The 22,323-nt window shown below is 38.7% G+C and overlaps 1 protein-coding gene across 5 annotated transcripts in view; it reads left to right on the top strand.

Annotated features, from left to right (window-relative positions):
* Positions 1-22,323, top strand: part of Mast2 (microtubule associated serine/threonine kinase 2) — a 135,797-nt gene that overhangs the window by 70,510 nt on the left and 42,964 nt on the right. For all 5 annotated transcript variants that reach the window (XM_052177061.1, XM_052177060.1, XM_052177062.1 and 2 more), the window contains exon 5: positions 20,131-20,222. In XM_052177061.1, coding sequence (XP_052033021.1) covers positions 20,131-20,222 — 92 coding nt within the window. The remainder of the gene's footprint in view (positions 1-20,130; positions 20,223-22,323) is intronic.

Below are 22,323 nucleotides of genomic sequence, written 5' to 3'. Positions count from 1 at the left end.
CTTAGGTTTCCTTACCACAGGTTATTGGAGTTATAAAAGGTTAATAGAAATTGAATAAAATTGATGTCAAAATGTTAAGCAATAAAGATTATTTAAGTTGGTCAGTTTTAGAATTTCAATAATGACGATGTTTGGAATCTTAAATAAAATTAATGTCCTGTTATGTTCTACCAGGCCTGGGTTTGAGAATGAATAATGTTGCAGAAATGCATACTTATTCTTAGCTCATTAATTTACCAATTTGGGATCTGTAAGAGAGGCCTCTGCCTGCTGGAACAGCTGTTTATATCCTGGCCCACGGCTCCTGGGTTGATAGTATTTCTGACACAGTGTGAATTTCCAAGTTGGCATGTCTGATTTGTGCCAGGGCCTTTGCTGCTGCCACGTCTGAGGGTGGGAGGTACAGCTGATTTGTGGGGAGGGTGCTTGTGACTAGAGGACAAGGTGCTCTCTGGGTGTCTGATTTGCTGCAGGCTGAGTGTGAATGATGTCAGGCAGATCAGAGGACAGCTGATTCCGTTAGGATCTGGAACTTTTTGCTCTCTTGAGCTCTTAGCTTTTGTGAGGGGATTCTGAATGCTGTACTGGCCTCCCCCCACCCTTTCTTTTTTTGAGAAAAATATCTTAATGTTAGCCATGAGTTTTGGGAACTTTTCTAATTTTTACTGGCTGAAATGCCCCTTATGTGAGAGAAATGTCTGCTGAGATTCCATTGTGAGAAGACAGATCTTGAGTAGTCAGGAGAATGATGAAGCGGAGGAGAGAGAGACTGGGAGCACCGAGCCTACGGATTCAGTAAGGAGGCTGGGGTCTCTGCTGGAAACTGGCAGGTGTTAGAAAAAAACTAATGCCAAGTAACGCCTTCATTTGCTTGGATGAAGACTCTGCGTTGGAAATGTCTGTTAGGAAGAGGGCAAAACTAACTATTGATTCAAGGTCAAAGAGTTGTCTGTGGTAGACAGCTGTGGTGTTCCAATTCTGGAAACTGAGAAGTAATTTTAATGGTTCTTTGGTGCTTATAGAAGCTTGGTTTATAATGAACATAGTTTTCCCCTTGCCTTGAAAGCAAGTTTTAAAACTTATTGTCAGAGATGCAAATAAAAAAAGCTTCCAGAATATGAGGAAAAAGAAAATAAAAAGCATTCCTCCTTTGACTCAGGTTGTGGAGGGTCACATTTCTGTCCTTGGCCTGCTAGCTCCTAACCTCAAGCCTCCCCTGAAGATCCAAGTGGGGTCTTTTGCCTTAAATTCTGTTTCTCCTTTGGCTAAAACAGAAACTATTAGGTGAAGATTTCAAAGGTGGGATATGGGGAAGGAGGGGTCAATTTCAGGGTGTCTTCCAAGATCTACACAGATGTATTTAGTAAAGGAGTGTTGAGTAAATCAGGAACAATGGAAGAATCCTAGTGTCCATATCTCCTCAGTGTGCCTTGAGCTGTGCTTGAGGGAGCACAGTTTCTTCCTGGATATTGGGCAGCTTTCTGTAGGTTGAGGCTCTTAGAATGCTCATTGACTGAATTATTATTCTACTAGTCCTTACAAAATATTATTCATTTGAAGTATAATTGACATATTGGGAAACTTAAAAAAAGAAAAAAACAAACTGAGACTAAAGTAAAAAGATCACAAAAGGAAGCATAATCAACTGACGTAGTATTGACAGTAAATACTGCTTAGCTGAGCATGAATTATTAAATGGAGTTGGTAGAGCTACAAAAATATAAGCGGTCAACAATTATGGTCTTTGAACCTTGGTATGATATATTGTGAGTCTTGTGTTTTAGAGATGAATTTAAAAAATAACTCGATGGAGGAGCTAATAAGTAGTTTATTAATTTTTTTCAGACAGTTTTTTTCTGTGTAGCCTTGGCTATCCTGGAACTCACTCTGTAGACCAGGCTGGGATTAAATTAGACATGTGTACCCTGCTACTTTCCTTTCTCTCTCTTTTTAATCACACAGTCCTTTTAGATCACAGCTCACTGTACGAGTAATACACAGACTGATAATTAGAAGCAACATGAAAATGAGATTAGTGTTTTTACAGATTTCCATAATCTTGATAGCATAGTCATTAAAATGACTAAACTTAACATTTTATGACAGGATTTAAGCCTGCCAAGCATGGCAATGGGTGTTCCTAATCCCAGCTTTGTGGGAGGCATAAGTAAGAACACAGTAAGTTAGACGGCTTGTGCAACTTAGTGAGATGCCACCTCAATAAGAAATGTGTAAAAAAACTAAGCATTATTTTACAGGATATCAAAACCAGAATAGTTTATTGTAGATTCTAATGAATCCTAACTTATATATGCAAGGAAAAATATGTTGCATTTGTGAAAAATTATATATCCTATAATTTACTTTTCTCTTTTGAGGTAGAGCTTTGCTATGTAGGCCAAACTGGCTTTAAACTCATGATTTTTCTGTACCAGCCTCACAAGTAATAAGATTATAGACATGTACCACTTTGAGTCACTGTTTGTCTCCCACTTTGTTATCTTACTGTATCTCCAAACTGTTTAGTTTATCCACCCAAGAAATAAATTGAGTACAGCTGGAGAGATAATGATAAGGAGGGTAAAGATTTCCTATATGTGTATACATAAGTATATACAAATGTATTGTGTAATATAATATATTTAGATAGTCTGTCATTCTATCTAAACATTAATATAAAAGTACAGGAAAGTAACATTTTGAAATATATTAGCTGCTTATATAATACTTTTTAAACTTTAGAGTTAAAATTTTATTCTTAGATAATAGTGTGTGTCTATAAAGCCTTGCTAATTATATAGCAAATTAAGTTTTATAAATCTTTTTAAGTTATTTTCATCATCTATTCCATTTTTGACACTGACAACAAATTAGAAATCAGTACACCTGTTTCAGACTTACTATCATAATAGCCTCTCAAAGCACCTGAGATACAAAATAGATTACTTTTAGGGAAAAAGAGAGCTGAGAAACTAATGTCATTGTAGATGCTACAACTTGCAAGCTTTTGAGGGCAATTTACCTTTTATTGACATACATATTTCTTTAGGAAGTTTTGGTCATTAAATATGAAATACTTCCTGTTCCTTGCTGATGAATAAATTTTAGTAGAGAATGTGATGGTTTGTCTGAACCCAGTTCTAAATACTTTAAATAAAGTTGAAATATATATTCTCTATGTTGTTTGCCCACATTAGTACTGATAATATTTGAGAATAATTTTTGACCACTTACTTTTCTTAAGCCTCTTACTTAAACTAATTCACTTTGAATATGCTTCTTTTTGGTGGAGAAATTAACACTGACCCTGTTTTTTTACTATGATACCTTGTCAGAATCTCTACTCTTTGCCGTGGAGCTGACCTAAATCAGCATATGTTCTCGCCCTCATCGGCTCCAGCCCTCTCCCTGGCTAAAGTCCCATTTAGTGCTGATTGTGTGCTGTCTACTTCTCCTCTTGTCTTTTTCTTGAACCCTCAAGCCCACAGCAGTCCCTGCAGTCCTTGTTCCAGCCGCACACTACAGTGGAGGTAAGGAAGCCTACAATAAATTGATTTGGTTATTGGCAATTACTTCTAGTTTCATAAATAAAAGTGTACCTTGCTCCTTAGTAATGGGAAAAATTTGATAAGAGGCTGTGAAATTGTTTTACAGATCTCTGTTATATTCAAATTTTCTGAAGAAAGTAGGGCTGCATTATTGGTACTAAGACCGTTTTGTGGACATCCTAACCCTGTGGCTGTGACAACCTGATAACATGTCCATATTTTATGTAGCAGAAATACCTCAGTATAGGGCCTAAGGAGGTGGCTCGGCAGTTAAGAGCACTTGTTCTTTTGGAGGATCTGGCTTTGATTCTCAGCACCTACATAGTGGTTTACAACCATTCCAGAGGATCAAGCAGGCATGTAGGTAAAAGAGTCATAAAAATAAATTAAATAAGCAAATCTTTAAATAGATACACACGAGTCTCAAAACAGGCCTTTCAACATGCCCCTAAAAGAAAACAAACAAACAAAAACCCCCAACAACAACAAATACATCTCATTCTGGAAGCTGCAGTGTTGTCACAGTGTGTCAAATAATTACCCTTTTGCCTAAATAACTTTACTTGTAAATAAATGTTCGTTGTGGTGAGTCATTGATCTGGTGTGCAACCTTTTTGGCTTCTTCTACACCATTAATGCTAGAGCTGCACTGAATATGCAGGACTCTTGGATATCCTGTTGTTACCCTGTGCCATGGAGATTCTGCATCTTTTATTCTGTAGGACTGGCCCCTTCGTATGCTTCAGCCGTCCATAGATGGGGTGGATGCTGGGCTGGGCCAGCTCAGTGTCTTGGATCTGGTCTCTGAGCCACTGCACTTAGCTCTCCAAAGTGCTGAATGGAATGCGGAGCACTCCTGGTTCATGTCATCTGGGCCAGATCTCCCACACTGCCCAAGAGAGGGCCAGGGGGGCTACCTCAGCTCAGCCCTCAAACATGAACAAAGCCCCAGGTAGTATCCCAGACCACAGATGTCCTCATGGCTTTTGGTAAATATATCTACACAGGTTCCTCATGCCACAAGGCCATGGGCCCGGACATTACCCTGGCCTCAGATAGCAGTGTAGGCCACTCCCATCAGACTTTTCCTGATTGATGTCACATCTCCAGTTCTGCCTCTCTTCATAGTGTACAGACTGTTCTACTTCTCTCTTCCATCCTTCTACCACATACATATGATGAGTTGGGGGCGGGGCAAGCCTCTTGCTTGAGAACTTATTATTATTGTTGTTGTTTGTATCTGTGTAGTATACCTATGTGTTTTTAAGGACACGTGTGTGTCCAAATATGTACGCATGAATCTGTACTTGTATTTGAAGGACAGAGGTAGGTGGGTGTTTTCTTTAGCTGTTCTTTATGCCTTAAGACATAAGCTTATCCTCAAGCTCACAGATTGAGCTAAACTGACCAAGGGATAACCTGTTGTTGCCCTGTCATGGAGATCCTACAGCTTTGGTTCTGCAGGGCCAGCCCCTTCACATCCCTGCAGTTACAGGAATCTTCCTGCCTCCACCTTTACAGCATTGGGATTACAAGTGCATGTAGCCACACCTGGCCTTTGTATTGGTTGCTCGGAATCTGAACTCAGGCCCTCATGCTCTCACAGTAAGCACTTTGCCCATTGAGCCCCAGAATGTTATTGGAAATGTAAAATTGATAGAATTTGTTAATGGAGCCAATATGGGGTTTGAGAAAAAGGTAAGTTAATAATAGCTAAAGAATTTGTATTCAGGGGGGTAGGAGGAAGGCAGGGAAAAATAAAGTATTTGGATTCAATAGCCAGAAAATTGGAGTTAAGTAACAGATTGGAAAATTACAGGATAACTAATTATAGTCAACGAGAGAGAAGCAAAATCTGGGTTACAAATAATGTAATTAAAACTTGAGAACATATTAGTGATTTGTGAATTGTGAGTTTCTGTTGATAGAAAATGAAAAAAATTGTCTAAGGACTGACTGAGCTGGCAAGCTGACTTTTATTGGGTAGAGAGATAAGAAAAACTAGCTGAATAGTCACTGTTCAGAAAGAACCAAGAGGATATCTTGGAAGCCAAATGGGGTAAAGCTTGTAAAACGAAGATCAAAATGTACATGCCAAAGTTTCTGTCAGAAAAAACCAACAGCTGAGAAGTCAAAAGATTAAGTTAATTTTTACTTATGCAGTATTCAGATTTAAATAACATAATTTGATTATGGAGCTCAGAATCTGCAGGTCACTTGGGATAATGTTTGAGACTAGACAGTGTCAAGGGCTTGACCCTACCTTCAGGCAGCTCTTAGTGTGTGAAGTTAGCACAGATAAAGGGTTGGATAGCATACAGAGCCTTCTTAATTCTGTAGTTTCAGAACACACAACCTGAAGCAATATCTTACATTGATAGGCATAAAAATATGAAATTTTCTGTGTATTCTGATAAGCTTGTTTGCATGTTTGTTCACTGTATGAGAAGACGATTTTGTATTTCTTTAAGCAGCTTTAAGATTCTAGGATATACTTATTAAGCCATTGACTCCTTCTGTGGATTAATTTTAATCTTTGTTTGGTGTGACCAGAACAGATTTTGAAACTCATTTCCCTTTTTTGAGGTAATATTTTTGAGTATTTGGCCTTAGTTCTGTGCATTGTAAGTTTTTGAAATCAAGCTGGTTGGAAAGTAGAGTGTTTGGCCCTGTGGTGGAGGAGTGTATGCCGCCCACTCCATTTCTCAGGCAGCTTTCTCCTTCTCCAGGAATTAGTACTCAGCCAGAGCCTTGGGAGCTACTTGACTGTGCTTTGCAGATTTCTTTAGTTCTTTCTGTAGTTCTCTTCCTTCTAGTACTCTGTCTTGAACATTTTTAGCCAGCTTAGCCTCAACAACTTCTATCTCCTCAATTCAGAGAGACTTGTTCTCTTTGTGTTCTCTTTCCTGTGTTGTTTTCTAGAAATATTCTGTAGGTCGTGAGCTGGGGCAGACTTAGGTTTCCCTTCTGTTGAATGTCTGTTGTTTATGTATTTTCCCTGATTTTATTTTAAATGATATCTGGCTATGTTGCGTAGCCTGACCTTAAACTCATGGGGTTTAGTGATCATTCAGCCTCAGCCTCCTGAATAGTTGGAAGGAAGTAAAGGTGTATATTACCATGCCTGGGTGATTGTTGCTTTTTTGGTTTTTTTATTTTTGTATTTTCCTCCTTGGTTTTCTGAGGGAGGGTTTCTCTGTGTAACACCCCTGGCTGTCCTGCAGTTCTCACCAGACTGGCCTTGAACTCACAGAGATGCACCTGTCTGTGCCTTCGGGTTGCTGGGATTAAAGGCAGGTGCTTCTACTGCCAGGCTGGCTAGCTGGTTTTAAGGACACAAAAGTAAAAAAAAAAAAAAAAAATCTGGTTAGTTTCCTCATCATCTAGTAGAAATCTAGATTTGTGTGTGTGTGTGTGTGTGTTTTATCATGCTTTATCAAGAAAATTTGTGAAGCTGGACATATGGTGCATGCTTGTATTTGTAATATGTGGGACGTGAAGACAAGAGGAGTGGCATTCAGGTGTGGCCTCCAGTGAACTCTGTGGCTAACACCAGTGCAGGCTATATGATATATTAGTCCATGATGCAAAACCAAATTTAAAAAGCAAGAAAAGGTTGAGAAATGAAATTTCTAAAGGATATGAGTAGGTGACATTTACTAAGATTTATTGTGTGCTAAACATTTTTCAGTGGTATGTATTGATTTATTTAATGCTTACCAGGACAGATAACACAAGCTGATATTACCAAAGTGGTTGTTTTGTCTCTGCTTAGTCAACAGCCCAGCTATAAATCTAACTAGAAGTTTGGTAATAGCAATTTTGTGGAACACAGAACTGTGAGCCAGTTTGTAGCTACTACAGCTCTCTTTGGTTTGCAGCAAGAAATCTTCATGAGTGTGATATTGGTATGTGAAGGACTTTCTATTACATAGTAAATCCTTCCATATAGCATATAACAAAATCTCTTCAGTTTTGAATTTCATCAGCAGGTAGTACCTTTCTAAAGGTACCTTTCTAAAGGTACTACCTTTTGGTGCCATTTCAGTCCACTGCTTCCTCTTGTGTCACTGGTGAAAGAGACTTCCTGTAGACTTAAATGGCAAAAGGATAGGTACTCTTGTGGCCCTCTTCCAGTGAAACAACTTTTGAAGTCTGTTTTGATAGTATCAAGATGATTTTTTTTTTGTTTGTTTTGTTTTTTGTTTTTTTGGTTTTTGTTTTTTTGTTTTTCGAGACAGGGTTTCTCTGAGCAGCCCTGGCTGTCCTGGAGCTCACTTTGTAGACCAGGCTGGCCTACAGAAATCCACCTGCCTCTGCCTCTCAAGTGCTGGGATTAAAGGCATATGCCACCACTGCCTGAAAATGATTTTTTTAAAGTTATTCTTCAAAGAATCAGGGTATTTCCCTGATACCCAAACTGAATAAGAATACAAAGAAAAAGAGAAAAAAGCACAGACAAGTTTCTTTAATGAACATAGATACAAAACATTGCAATAAAATTACTCTTTTGGTTTCTTTGTTTGTTTTGTTTTGGGGACAGAGTTTCAATGTATATTCTTGTCTGACCTGATACCAGATGTCATATACCAGAGCAGGATACCCTCAGCCTCAGCCTCCTAAGTGCTGGATTAAAGATATGTAGGCCATGAGCAGCTCACAATACTTTTTTTTTTTTTTTCAAATTAAATGCAAGACAACGCACCATGACCCAATTACTTTCATCTCAGGGACTCAAGCTTGACTCAACATTTAGAAATTAACAAATGGAACACATATATCAAGTTAAAGACCAAAAACATCTCAATAGATGCAGAAAAAGGCCTTTAACAAAGTTTGACATCTCTTTGTGATAAAATCCCTTAAGATACTTTAAATAGACAGAACACAATGTCAACATAGTAAAGTCCACATGACACAGCAGTAGCCAACATTATACTAAATTGGGAAAAACTGAAAGTGTTTCCTCTAAAATGTTTAACAGCACAAGGATGTCCTGTCCACCTTCTCTGATGTTAATATACCATTTGAAGTTTTAGCTAGAGGCAAGAGAAAGTGATAAAGAGATACATAAAAAGTATAATTATCCTGGTTTACAGATAACATGATCCTATTTTCTTCACCATTCATTTGGGGGGCGGAGTTTGTGTCTGTATGTGTGATATATATGTTTCATTGTACATACATATTTAAGACAAAATAAGAAACATACAATACAGGCTATGTGAATAATAGAATAATATAAAAAATATACAAGAGGAACTAGAGAGATGGATCAGTGTTAAGAGAATTGGCTTCTCTTTCAGAGGATCTGGGTTCTATTTCCACCACCCATGTGGCAGCTAACCACCATTTGTAACTCCACTGTCAGGGTATGTGTATCCAGGGTCCTCTTCTGGCCTCCTTGGGAACCAGGTATGCATATGGCACACACCCATACATATAAATTTAAGTTTTTAATTAAATAAACATATAAAAGGAGCTTAAACTACCCTATAACAAAAAAACCAACCCTGTTTATTTATTTATTTATTTTTTTTAAGTATAGAATAGAGTTTATTCAGGGCAAAGGGAGGGGAGTTAAGAGCGTAGTAGAGGTAGAGAAAGGCAGAGAAAGGCAGAGAGAGGGAGAAAGTAGAGAAATAGTGACTGGCCATGACCATGTTGGGGCGGGGAAGAGCCCAAGGGACAAGAGAGAAGCAAGCTGGAAGCAGGAGTAAGAGGCTACCCTGGTTTTTGTTATTGTTGTTGTTAAGTTGGTAAAGAAGGTTTGGGTATGTGGCCCAAAGGTAAGATGCTTGTGGGAACTCTGAGGTTCAATCTCCAACATAAATATATTAGTGAACCTAAGTAAGTAAACTGAACAACATTCTTGAGTAGATATATTTTAAAAGACATACAAAGTGGTCAATTGCTGTATTAAAAATATTTTTAAATGTTCAGCATCTGTGATAGAGAAATTCAAATAAAAACCACAATGAGCTCTTATCTCACACTTGTTACAGACTATAATCAAAAGGATGAAATTCTGTAAAGATATGAAGACTGTATGGTATCTGCATTGCTAACCACCTGTACCAGTCAGATTTTTCACTTAGTACCTAAGAGGAGAGTCAGGATCTATGTTTTTTAGCTTTTTGAGAAAACTTATCAAAGACATTAGCTAGAAATGTCACGAAGAAGATAACATTCTTACTGCATGAACTCTGGGAATCCCAATATTCTTGAAGTGAAGTATGATATAGATTCAATTTTCTTGAACTATGGCAGAATTGTAGTCATTGTGTTCATGAGTCCTTTACCGGCATCTAATATGTTAATGAGATAAACAACTGGCCTGATGGCTCAGGAAGTAATGTTAGAATGATTGCTGGGCAGGGCTCAATAGTTATGTTTCCTGGGGCTGAAAGTGAATTAAGGAAGCCATCTGCCCTAGAGATATGTGGTTCTCCATTGACTTGGACAATGACTCTCAGTGGGATTGTTGTGACAGGATGGATTGCCCAGCACAGGTATCTCCTTTCCGTTTTTCTCAGATAGCCTTCTACACACCAGTCTGTACTGAGCTGCACCATATGAAGGGCCAGGATAGCTTAATTTGTAAGTAATGATCTTCCAATCTGAAGAGTTGAAAGTAGATGGCCAGAGGCCATTAAAAAGCTGACTCAGATGAAACTGAAAGTGGGAAAAACTGGAAAACATGTAGGAAAAACACTCACTTGCATAAAGGTATTTTTAGAAAAAGAACAAACAAGCCATAGTGATGAAGAGTAGTAGAGGAGCAGGGCAGCAGCGTCCTGAAGAAAGATGAACCTGCTGCTGAGGTGCACTCTGAGACAGATGCAGATGACTGCTGAGGAGAGGTGCCCTGTTGGATGATAATGATAGTGTTAGGGGATGACCAGCTAGAGATAATAAAAATGATATAAAAGAGGCATAGGGAGTTGAGGCAACTATTATTTTTCTCCCCCCCGCCCCTTTTTCTTTTTCTTTTTTTTTGGTTTTTTCGAGACAGGGTTTCTCTGTGTAGCCCTGGCTGTCCTGGAACTCAGTCTGTAGACCAGGCTGACCTCGAACTCAGAAATCCGCCTGCCTCTACTTCCCAGAGTGCTAGAATTACAGGTGTGTGCCACCACTGCCCGGCTGAATAGAGGCAACTCTTAAGCACAGAGTGAGTTTGGAAATAGTTTCCCATCAATATGAGGCATTCCTTCTTCTCACATTGTATCTTCAGCACATGCTATATACTTTTTTTATTCCTTTTCCTTCTTGCATTCAAGAGTTCTGTTTTGCTGAGTTTGGCTCCTCGTGTATTCTCAAATATTTCCAGTAAGTAGTTAAGTCTTACTCTATATTTTTGCATTTATTTTTGATGCCTTGGTATTAGTCCACAATAAAAAGAAATATTTTTATCCATTATAAAGCAATTTAATTAATTTATTTATTTTGCAATCCAGCCTTTGTAACCATCCCTAGTCCCCCCTTCCACAGTTCCTTATCTGATTCCCCTTCTCCCCTCCCTGAGGCCTCAAGTCTCTCAAGGATTCGGCACATCTTCTCCTACTAAGGCCAGATCAGGCAGTCCTCTGCTATATATGTGTCATGGGTCTTGGACCAGCTAGTGTATGCTGTCTGATTGGTGGCTCAGTATTTGGGAGCTCCCAGGGATCTGGGTTAGTTGAGACTGCTGGACTTCCTATGAGGTCACCCTCCTCTGCTGTTGCTGCTATCCTTTTCCTAATTCAACCATAGGGGGTCCCTGACTTCAGTCCAATGGTTGATATGTGTATCTGTCTCAGTCAGCTGCTGATTGTGCCTCTCAGAGGACAGCCATGCTATGCTCCTGTCTGTAAGCACACCATAGCATTAGTAATAGTGTCAGACCTTGGTGCCTCCCATGAGGTGGATCCCAATTTGGGCCGGTCACTGGGTCACCTTTCCTTCCGTCTCTTCTCCATTTTTGTCCCTTCAGTTCTTGAAAGGAACACTTCTGGATCAGTGTTGACTGTGGATTGGCAACCCCATCCCTCCACTTGAGGCCCTATCTTTTCTACTGGAGGTGGACTCTTGAGTTCCCTCTCCCAACTGTTGGGCACTTCATCTAGGGTCATTTAATTGCCTCCAAGATAATCTCTTGTCATTGCAGAAAAAAAAAATTCTAATCATTTCAGTAGTTGCTTCCTTGACTGCTAAGGCAATCTCATTTAGTTGCAGCTCCAATGAGTTAGAGGCTTGTTATTATAACTCTTTATATTTTGTGGGCCTGGTCAACACAAGACATTTGTTACAATGAAGTTTTGTGAAGAAGATGGTATTGCATTGTATCTTCTAGAAAAATAATATAGTAATATTAGTCTTTGTTTTCTAAAATTGATAGTATATTTTCATGAACCAATTTTCTTATTATTTCTTAACTCTTTATTAAATCAGGGCTTTAAGGGAAAACCAAAAGAAAGGTGAAAAATAATGTAGAGCAAAGAGAACTCATTATATGAACCTGTTGGTGGGAATGTTCAATTGGATTAGCTATTTTAGAAAACATTAGTTAGGGGCTAGAGAGGTGGCTCAGTAGTAAAGAGCACTGATTATTCTTCCTGAGGATCTGAGTTTGATTCCAAGTATTCACATGGTGATTAATAACTGTCTGGTTTTTTGTTTTGTTTTGTTTTTGTTGTTGTTGTTGTTTTTTGGTTTTTCGAGGCAGGGTTTCTCTGTGTGGTCCTGGCTGTCCTGGAACTCACTCTGTAGACCAGGCTGGCCTCGAACTCCGAAATCTGCTTGCCTCTGCCTCCCAAGTGCTGGGATTACAAGCGTGTACCACCACACCCAGCTATAACTGTCTGTTTTAACGAAAAAAAAATAACAGCATTTTTTATAGGGAAATGTTGCATCCCTCAATGAAACTAATTAAACAAAGCAAACCTATGAAAACTAAAAAGAGGCAAAGCTGTCAGTTGGTACTTAGCTAGTGTCTTAGTTATTTTTTTCTGCTATGACAAAGCACCATGACCAATGCAACTGATAAAAGAAAGCATTGGAATTGGGGGACTTACAGTTCCAGATTGTTAAGAGTCTGTGACCGTTATGGTGGGTAGCATGACAGTAGGTGGGCAGGCACTAGAGTGGTAGCTGAGAGCTCCCATCTGATCCATAAGCAGTACACAGAGTGAGCTCACTGGAATGGCCTAAGCATTTGAAACCTCAAAGCCCACCCTCAGTGACACACCTACTCCCATAAGGCCACATCTCCTAGTCCTTCACAAACAGTTCCACTTACCAGGAACCAAGCATTCAAATATATGAACCTTGATGGGCCAGTCTCATTTAAAACACATTGCTATCCTGAATTAAGCCCTGAATTGTATTTTTCAGCACTGCAATAAAGCAGGTATGGTGCAGGTCTGAAACTTACATGAAGAAAAGAAAATCACAACCAGTTATTTGAAGGAACAATCAGGTAACACAGACTTCACTTTTATGACATTACTATGAAGCTAGCCTTGATTTGAGTAAGGTGAAGGCTGCTTGTTTTCAGTAGTTATGTTTTAAAAAACTTTAAAACATTTTTAAAAATTACAATTTTATATTTATTTGTGCTGAAGACTCATGCCACAACACATATGTGGAGGCCAGAGTTCAACTTGGAAATGTTGGTTCTAGAGATAAAATTCAGATCATTAGGCTGGGTAACAAACTCATTTGACCACAGAACTACCTTACCAGTAGTTTTCAATCTTTTCCTAGTTGACAATTATCTTTTGAGAATGTTTGTGTAAGTCCCTATTCCTAATTAAATTTTAAAAATTTAAATTATCCTCATCAAAATTTGACACATTGAGCTTGCAGTGTCATTCTCCAGAATGGCTTGCCTAGCATGGTCAAGGTTCTAGGAATGATTGATAGATAGATAGATAGATAGATAGATAGATAGATAGATAGATAGGCAGGCAGGAGACATATATAGATAGATAGATATATAGAATAGTAACTTTGCCCAATGATTTTTAGTATCCATTGATAATTGATGGCCTTAAGTGGCTAAATAATACTTTTCCACTTTAGAAAACCTTTTCCTTTTTTTTTTTCACTTACTGTATCATACAAACCTAGTAGATTGCTACATTACTTAATGTATAATTTGTTCTTTAATCTGTGTACCACATGAGTGCTGTACCCATAGAGGCCAGAAGAAAATGTTAAATCCCCAGAAACTGCTTTTAAAGACAGTTGTTAACTGTCACATAGGTGTTGGAAATCTATCCTGAATCCTGGTAACTGCTAAACCATCTCTCAGCCCCACAATTTTTTAATATCCTTATATGTGCTGGTGCTGAAGTTGTACTATTTGGTCCAGAGGAGTTTCTTCATGTTGGCATTTATGTCTTTTTGACATATGATAGATATATCATTCTTGTGAAAACTTTCTTTTTGGTCTCATATAGTAGTCCCGTGTGGCTTATCTTTTAACTTCCCATCACTAACCCTTGATTTAGGCATTCTGTAGAATGCATAGTTTTTGTGAGTGGGGAATGTTATTTAAAAGAAGTTTCTATACTATGTATACTGTTTTTAGGTAATATGTGCTTATCTTAAAACTCTTGTCTTACTTGCTACCACTGCTTTTAATTCTAGTTCATGCCAATTTTTTCCATTAGTGATTTCTGTTTTTGTGATTACTTTTCTTTTTGCTAATGAGAACCCTGACTAATTATCCTCAATATTGTTACTTAATTTAATTTTTTTAAATTACAGTTAATCTTCTGTATCCACTGACCATGTGTGGCTACAAAAATTTTCCTTACTTTGTTGGTTGCCTAGCACCTCATGACACCTCAACAGTGTTTTCTCTAAGTAGATAACATCTCAACATGTCTGTTAACTTATGCCAAGTACCTGACCACCTACCCTCATCCACAGCTAGTCTCTAAACTGCATTATTAAGGAAGGGGGAAGAGAATTCAGAAGTCCACTGAGTGTACAAGTAAATGGGAATGTGGCTTAGTGAAGAAGGCTTGAGAAAAAAAGGCTTTTAACATGTAATGTGTGTTATAAAGCACAGAAATTATTGGTGACCTGGTAGTTTTTTACTACATTTAGAGAAATACACATAATCTAAACAGAACATTTCCTTCTCTTGGAAAGTTCACTTTTACTCATTTGTATTTAATCTTTGTATTAGTCCTGTCCCTGGGCAGCAGCTGGCCTGGTATCTTTTTTGGGGGGGGGGGGGGGGCTTGGATTTGGTTTTTTCAAGACAGGGTTTTTCTGTGTGGCCCTGGCTGTCCTGGAACTCACTCTGTAGGCCAGGCTGGTCTCGAACTCAGAAATCCGCCTGCCTCTGCCTCCCAGAGTGCTGGGATTACAGGCGTGCGCCACCACCGCCCGGCTGGCCTGGTATTTTCTTATTTTATTTTATTTTCAGACTGGATCTCTCTATATAGGCTTGGCTGTCCTAGAGCTCACCACATAGACGAAGTTGGGCTTGCACTCATGCAGATCGCTCTGCTCTGCAGTGCGATCACTCAACCATCACATTCAACTTGAACATTTCACATACATGTAATTGTTGCAGTGCTTTGATTCTGGATTCTTTTATTTGATGTAATGATTCTACAGTTTTATCATGTTGAACGCTATTCTCTATTTGGATAGATAGTATTTTGTTCCATCATTAGTTGGTAGACATTTGGATTGTTTTCAATTAGGGATATTACACATGATTACATATGTTTCTGTGACCGTTTGTATATACCTTTTTCTGTCTTCTCTCCCTGCTTTCCAGACTAGATCCTACTTTAAAAAAAAAAAAAAGAAAAGAAAAAAACAACTGTATATTCTGTCGTCATGTGTGTTAGGGAGGAGGCGCTCATCAGTGTGAGGATGCCTGCAGAGGGCAGTATTGGATGTCAGATCCCCTGGAGCTGAAGACCTGATATTGGTGCTGGGAACCAAACTATTGTTCTCTGCAAGAGCAGCAAGTAACTCCCAGTTGCTGAGCCATTTTTCCAGCCCCTGTCAGAAACTGGATGAAGAGGCTAGTTTGTTAAGACAAGAATGCTTCCTAATAGGCAGCTCAATTCAAGGAGAGCTGCTACTAGTCTTGGAGAAAAGGAACTTGGGGCTGCTCTCTAAATTCTCTGATTGGTAACCTGGAGAATGGAGAGGACACTGGCTACCTGTTGCTATTTGTTTAAGATGAGAAAAATTGGCCATGCTGGATTTCTGAGTGCACTATTTCTGAGTTAGTATAATATGTCTGAAGATAATAAGTGCTTCCAGGAAGTAAATATAAAGAACAGATCCTAGTATCATATATGGAATGGGGAAGGTAGCATTTGAATAGTTTTTAAGATTTTTTTTTTATTTTATGTATATGAGTTCTGTAGCTGTCTTCAGACACACCAGAAGACCGAATCTGATCCCATTACAGATGGTTGTGAGCCACCATGTGGGTGCTGGGAATTGAACTCAGGACCTACTGGAAGAGCAGTCAGTAGTCTTAACTGCTAAGCCATCTCTCCAGCCCCATTTGAATAGTTTTAAAAAGGTAAGGAGTGTTTACCATGTATTGTTGAAAAAGAAGGACATCCTAGATAAAGGGAAGATTTAGTTACCACATTGCACATTCTGGCTACTTGTTCCTATTTAGAATCAATAGCCTTTAGAAGATTTTGAATGGAGCAGAGGTATTTAATTTAAAGAGGTCACTAGTAGGCTGCATGTGTTAGGAATAGAGAGGAAATAAGAAGAGAGGATAAATATGGGGGAGGGAGAGAACGAATATTGAAATGATCTGTGTAAAAGAAACGAATGCTTTGGTAATGATTGTAACTATGTATATTTAATAACACCTCCCTTTACTTACAATAAATTTTTTTTAACCTATGCTCATATCTTGGCCTTAACAAGGACATCATCTTGATTATTCCTGCACTGTCAGAAATGTTTGACCTGAAATTGTTCCAGGTTCTCTAGCTTGTTTACACTGAATGGAACAAAAGTGATCTTTTCCTGACTATAAAGCCAAATACTCAAATCTGAACTAGTTCTCTGGGATTGGAAATTCAGAGGTGCTTAAAGATCCACAGAAGAGTGTCCTCTCCACATTTAGTGATGTTTCAGAGGCTGTATGGAGTGCCTGAGACCCTGATCCCACCGTCCACTGAAATAGTCACAGTGTGATTTATATAAGTTGAAACTCTGGGCCTCACTCTTACTGACCAGGTTTTTATAGTTAACATCAGAGCATCAGTTCAAAGAACTTTTAGGTTACTTGACATTAGTTGGGTGGGTATACCCACCTCTTCAGACACCAAGTACTTTCTTCTCAATGACATGAAAGAATAAGTCTTGATCCTCTTCTGATCATCAGGAAATGGCTAGAGCCTATTTGAAAGGAAAAAGCTCGCCTTGTTTTGGATCTCAGCTGATCATGGCATCTGTACCAGAGCATCTGACCTTTCTGCTCCCTTGGGTAGCTGTTACAGATTAGCCAAGTGAGATTATGTGTACCTTTGTTAAAAGGCATGTGGCCTAGAAATATGATCTTTAGTGTTCTATATTTTATTGTAAAGTTTAAAGAACCAAATATAATTCATCAATTATTGATCCCTTAAGTTTCATGGGATTTTAACTTCTATACAATAGTTAAGTTTAGATATAATAATTTTATTTACATGTAACACAGGTAAACATTTATTGTCTTTATTTTAGTTTTTATAGCAAATCATACCGATCAATTTATTTATCAAATATTTGAGAGCCTACCTTACTTTGAGAGCCTACCTTACATTGTTCTAGGCTTTAGCGACATGCAGTAAGCAAAGCAAGCATAAAAGTCATTGTCCTTCAAGCTAATGAGAAAACAGACAGCAAAATGGATGTGTAAAATATTTATTATTTAAAATTTACTTTTTTCTGTGTGCCCTTGCGTGTTTGTGCCATAGCAGACATGTGGAGGTCAAAGGACAGCTTGTAAGAGTCAGTTCTTCCCTTTCAGTATGAAGCCAGGTCATCCTGTCAGGCATGGCAGCAAGCACCTTCACCCACTAAGGCACCTTGCTAGCTCTCCGACTCCTCTTCCTCCTTCTCCTCTTGCTCCTCCTTTTTCTCTTCTTTTAAAAATGCATAAATATGTTGCATTAATTTATAGTACAGCAAAATTGTACTTTGCACTTAGTTTACTTTTATGCCATGTCATTTAATGTAAGAGCTTTGAAACAGAATAACTATAATTCTCTCCAGCTGCAATACTATAAATCCCATGATAATAACAATTCCTTTTAAAATGTCATTTTAAAGTATTTTAACAGGAACACGAGATTTATATTTATTTACTTTTTTTTTTTTTTTTTTTTTTTTTTGAGCTAGGGTTTCTCTGTGTAGCTCTGGCTGTTCTGGAACTCACTCTGTAGACCAGGCTGGCTTCGAACTCAGAAATCTGCCTGCCTGTGCCTCCCGAGTGCTGGGATTACAGGCATGCGCCACCACTGCCTGGCTCATTTACATTTCTATTGGCGTCTTTGTGGGGTCATCCAGATTTTCATCTGTTATAACTTACTTTTGGTCTAAGGCTCATTTATGCAATTCTGTATTTGTTTGTTTTACTTTTGAGAAGGATTCCCCACAAATTTGTTTATGTGTCTATAATGCCACAAGTACACAGGTTCCTTCTCAGGCCTGAGGAAGGGATTGGATTCCATTTGAAGCTGGGGTTACTTACACTCAGTTATGAGCCACCTGATGTGGGTACTGAGAACTGAGCTCAGGACCCGATCACGTTCCCACCTTACCAGCCCAAGAAAGGGACTTGTGATGTAGCGCAGGTTACCTGTAACTTGTGATCCTCCCACTTCTGCCTGGTAGAAATGTTTTAGGTATTAGAGCAAAAGATCAATCCATAAAAGCAAAAGAAATAGGAGTCTACAACCCGAAGAGCTCATACACAGCAAAGGAAGTCGTCAGGCTTGCTGAGCCCTTCTACTGAGTCTGCCCTTTGTCCAGGGAAAGTCAGAGTTGGCATATGAGCTTAAAGGTGATTGACTGTTTGAGGATAATATGTGAATTCATTTTTTAAAGAGACATCTTTCAGTATTTAAGCATAATAAATATCTTCTTTCTCAAAGCTTTCCCATTCTCTGGCATCTTGTGTCTGTCATTCAGATCCCTATTCTCCTCTCAGGACTCAACTCTTCCCCGGGGCCACCTGCTCCCACTCCCAGCACAGTCTCTGTCCTTTTTCTTTCTCTCCTCCTCACCACTTCTTCCTTATTCCCTCTTTTTCTGTTTTCTCTCTTTTTCCATAGCTCTGTTCATTCCAGTCACTGGCTTTTTATTCCTTACTACCCTCCTAGCACCTATAATCTCTTAGCATGTAAGAGTTAGTCTATTCGGTAAACATAGATTACTTTCAACAGCAAACTTCCCTAATGTCTTTTTTTATTAATTAGACACACTCATTTAATCAGTAATGTCAACAACCTGCTTAGAAAAGCTGTAGGCTTGGAACCTAACTTCTCATGCCTCTGTATACTCATCAGCTTCTTGAGTCTTTCGTTTTATAGTATCTGCTGAAAGTCTCCATGTGCAGCCTCTGACCGTCACTGGTACTTTGGGATCATCATCCTGGACTCTTGCACAATCCCTAGCTGCTTTTAAATGGCATAACTTTCACCACCTTCAGTTTTTATTTTATTTTTTAGTCTTTTTATCTTACTGTTTTGCTTCTTTTTTAGCTGTCATCTTCTTGTTGACCAAGCTAGTCTTGATTTTGCTCTGCCTAACATGACAATCTGGTCAGTTATTGGGGGATTAACAGCAGGGAGGGGGCAGAACATAGTGGACTGGCTAGCCAGCAGGCTCAGCAGAATTCTTAATACCTTTTTGTTTTGTTTTTCTTTCCAGTGTCTTAAACAAAAAGTAAAAATATGTAAGGAAAATTTTTTAGTAAGGATGTGGTCTAAAATGGCTTTTCATCATAATTTGGTTTTCTCTGATCATAGGAAAAATAAACCCATCCTTAACTTTTAAGATTAAGTTTTATTGAAACAACTCCAAAATAAAGATGTTAGATAACTTATCAATTAACTATTTGTAAAAATAATTTGACAGACTATAAATTAGCTTCAAATTTTATGATAAAACATGGAATTTTTGAGATTAAAGTGGGTTCATTTTTGTATTTGCTTATTTATTTATTCATGCTCTCAGTCAAACTCAGGGTCCTGTATGTGCTTGATGAGTGCCCCATGCCAGCCTAAATAAAATGCTTTGACACATGCTACATTTCCAAACTAAATTTACAATTTAGAACAAGATTGTTGCTCCTAGATATGTTCTTGGATTTCTTCAGGAAACAAACTTAACACTGGAAAAATGCAAGTCAAGACAAAAGTCAGGGCACTGGCAAAAGTTACTCCAAGGTAAAACAAACTGAACTATGAAGTCTTAAATGATTCACACAGTGCAGTGATGAACGGGGAAGTTTAAAGCACTATGTTGTTCAGCCCAGGAAATCATGCTACTTAAGTGCCTCTATAACCAACCTGGAATGCTTATAACTGACATTTTGTCTTTACTGCAGCTGTCGGACAAGTAACCGCAAGAGCTTGATTGTAACCTCTAGCACATCACCCACACTACCAAGGCCACACTCCCCACTCCATGGCCACACAGGTAAGTGCTTGCAGATTTTAAAGGGTTTAGTAAAACATGTCTACAGACACCAGGTTTCTTTTCTACTCTCACATTATGGGTTGAACATTGACTAATGCATGTTATTAGGATAAAGCAGTGAAGGTTACCTTGGCCAGCTGGAGCCAAGGAGTGCTACAAAGTGACACCCTGCAACAGATTGAGAGGTTTGTTGGGGAAGTGGGTGAGAGCGAGAGGCCATCTTGGCCTGGGCACATGAGAGAGGGATAGAGAACAGAGACCAGGAAACAGCGAACCAGACAGAAAGGGGACGCTGCAGTGATGTCCAGGGGCCTTTAAAGAGTGCTCGTGGTGCTGGCAGCTGAGCTGAAAGGCAGGCTGGGGAGGAATGCCAAGTTTACAACACATGAAGAGTTAGTTGATAGACTTTCTTTCTGTGGGCGTATGTGTACAATGGACTTATTCCTTATGTACATTACTTCAAGTCTTGGACATCTTTTGAAGCCATTTGAGTCTTCAGATCCATGGCATCTGTTTTAGTGTTTTCTACCACATATGGCTTGAGTTATCTTGAGTCATATGATGACCATCCAGTAACATTTTATCCTACTGTTGTCTGACAAGTCCTCCCCTCCCCCACCCCCTGACAGACCAAAGTACAGATACCCCCAAAGTCCACTGGGTGATGAGCCAGTGGGTTATCATGGGGTTACCTACAGAAGCAGAAATGGCTCAAAGACAGTTGCATCTCTAAAGCACACCCCAGCACAGGTGACAGCTCACAAAACCTGGGAACCTGGCATACATGGGACAGCCTGCAAGTTGCTACACAGGTTGCAGAGTATCCCTGCCAAGTGACCTAGTTAGTTTAAACCCTTTTATACAGTTTCACTGGGTTTTGTTTCTTTTAGGCAGGTGGTCAGGTGTCAGAGTTGTCTTTGTAGCATGAGCTAATTTTTTTTATAGCTTTGTTTGAAGGACTTTCAGTTTTTATTGTTTATTCTGGCAGAGAGGGCTATAGTACATCTGGTCAGTTTTAGGGACTTCCTGAAGCCATTTTGAGTTATTTACCTCCCTGCTTAAGGAGCTTCCCTTCAGAATGGAATGTTTTGGTCTTGGAGGAAACTGTTACGTGACACTGCCATAAGGTCTCACAGAGGGTGTGCTTACCCTGTAAGATTCCCATTCATTTTTCCAGTTGAGAATCAAAGAAAATAAAATGTGAGGGATATTTGCTTCATATTGATTTTACATTTTATTTCTGTAGTCAGTCTCAGCTCCATATAGAATATGAACTTTTATAGATATTGTAGGAGCTAACTTATTTGCTTCTGATTAGGGGAGATACATTATTTATATAATGTAGTTTGCATTAACTCAGGCCTACATAGGAGAGGGACAGAGATCTTATTTAACTTAGCCAGGTGTTTTGTTTTAGGCTTACTGAAGGATTTGTTGTAGTATCCTGTTTATAGCAGAACCTCTTAACATAGGGTTAATGATAATGGACTGGTTTGGAACAATAGGAAACTGTTCAAAGATTGTTTCCTAGATGTCTTAATCACTGGGGTACTATTATTCTAATCCTGACCTTTGTTTGTCTTTGAATAATAAAAGGGGACATTAAGTAGTGAAACAGATGGATGTCTTAGGCTTAAGACTGGTCTAGTCTTGTGGGCTTCTTTTTGTTGGTGGTCTTTGAGTAAATTTCAGTACTCTGAGAGGGATGCTAATTAAATTTCATCTTTGGAAAAGGAGCTCATCTGAAAAACTGTCACTTTAGAAGACACTACCAATAATAAAAGGAAGTAAAAAATATATTTGACCTTAAAGCAAGGCTCTCATTTTTTCTTAAATAATTCCCTGGGTTTTTTGTTTTTTTGTTTTGTTTTGTTTTTGTTGTGTTTGAGTGTGTGTGTGTGTGTGTGCATGTGTGTGTATTTAATGGGTTCTGGAATTCCTTAAATCGCACTTCCACCCTAGAACTTTGTAAAGTTTCAGCATATGTCTGACCTAGATTTTCATTACATAGAAATAAATTTAGCTCCTCTAGACCCCATATGTAGCTTTAATGTAACTACTGGGCAGTAATAACTGATAAGTTATTTTCTGCTGGTGAAAT

This window comes from Apodemus sylvaticus, chromosome 3, assembly GCF_947179515.1.
Source record: "Apodemus sylvaticus chromosome 3, mApoSyl1.1, whole genome shotgun sequence".
NCBI lineage: Eukaryota > Metazoa > Chordata > Mammalia > Rodentia > Muridae > Apodemus > Apodemus sylvaticus.
This window is presented reverse-complemented; position numbering and strand designations above follow the sequence as displayed.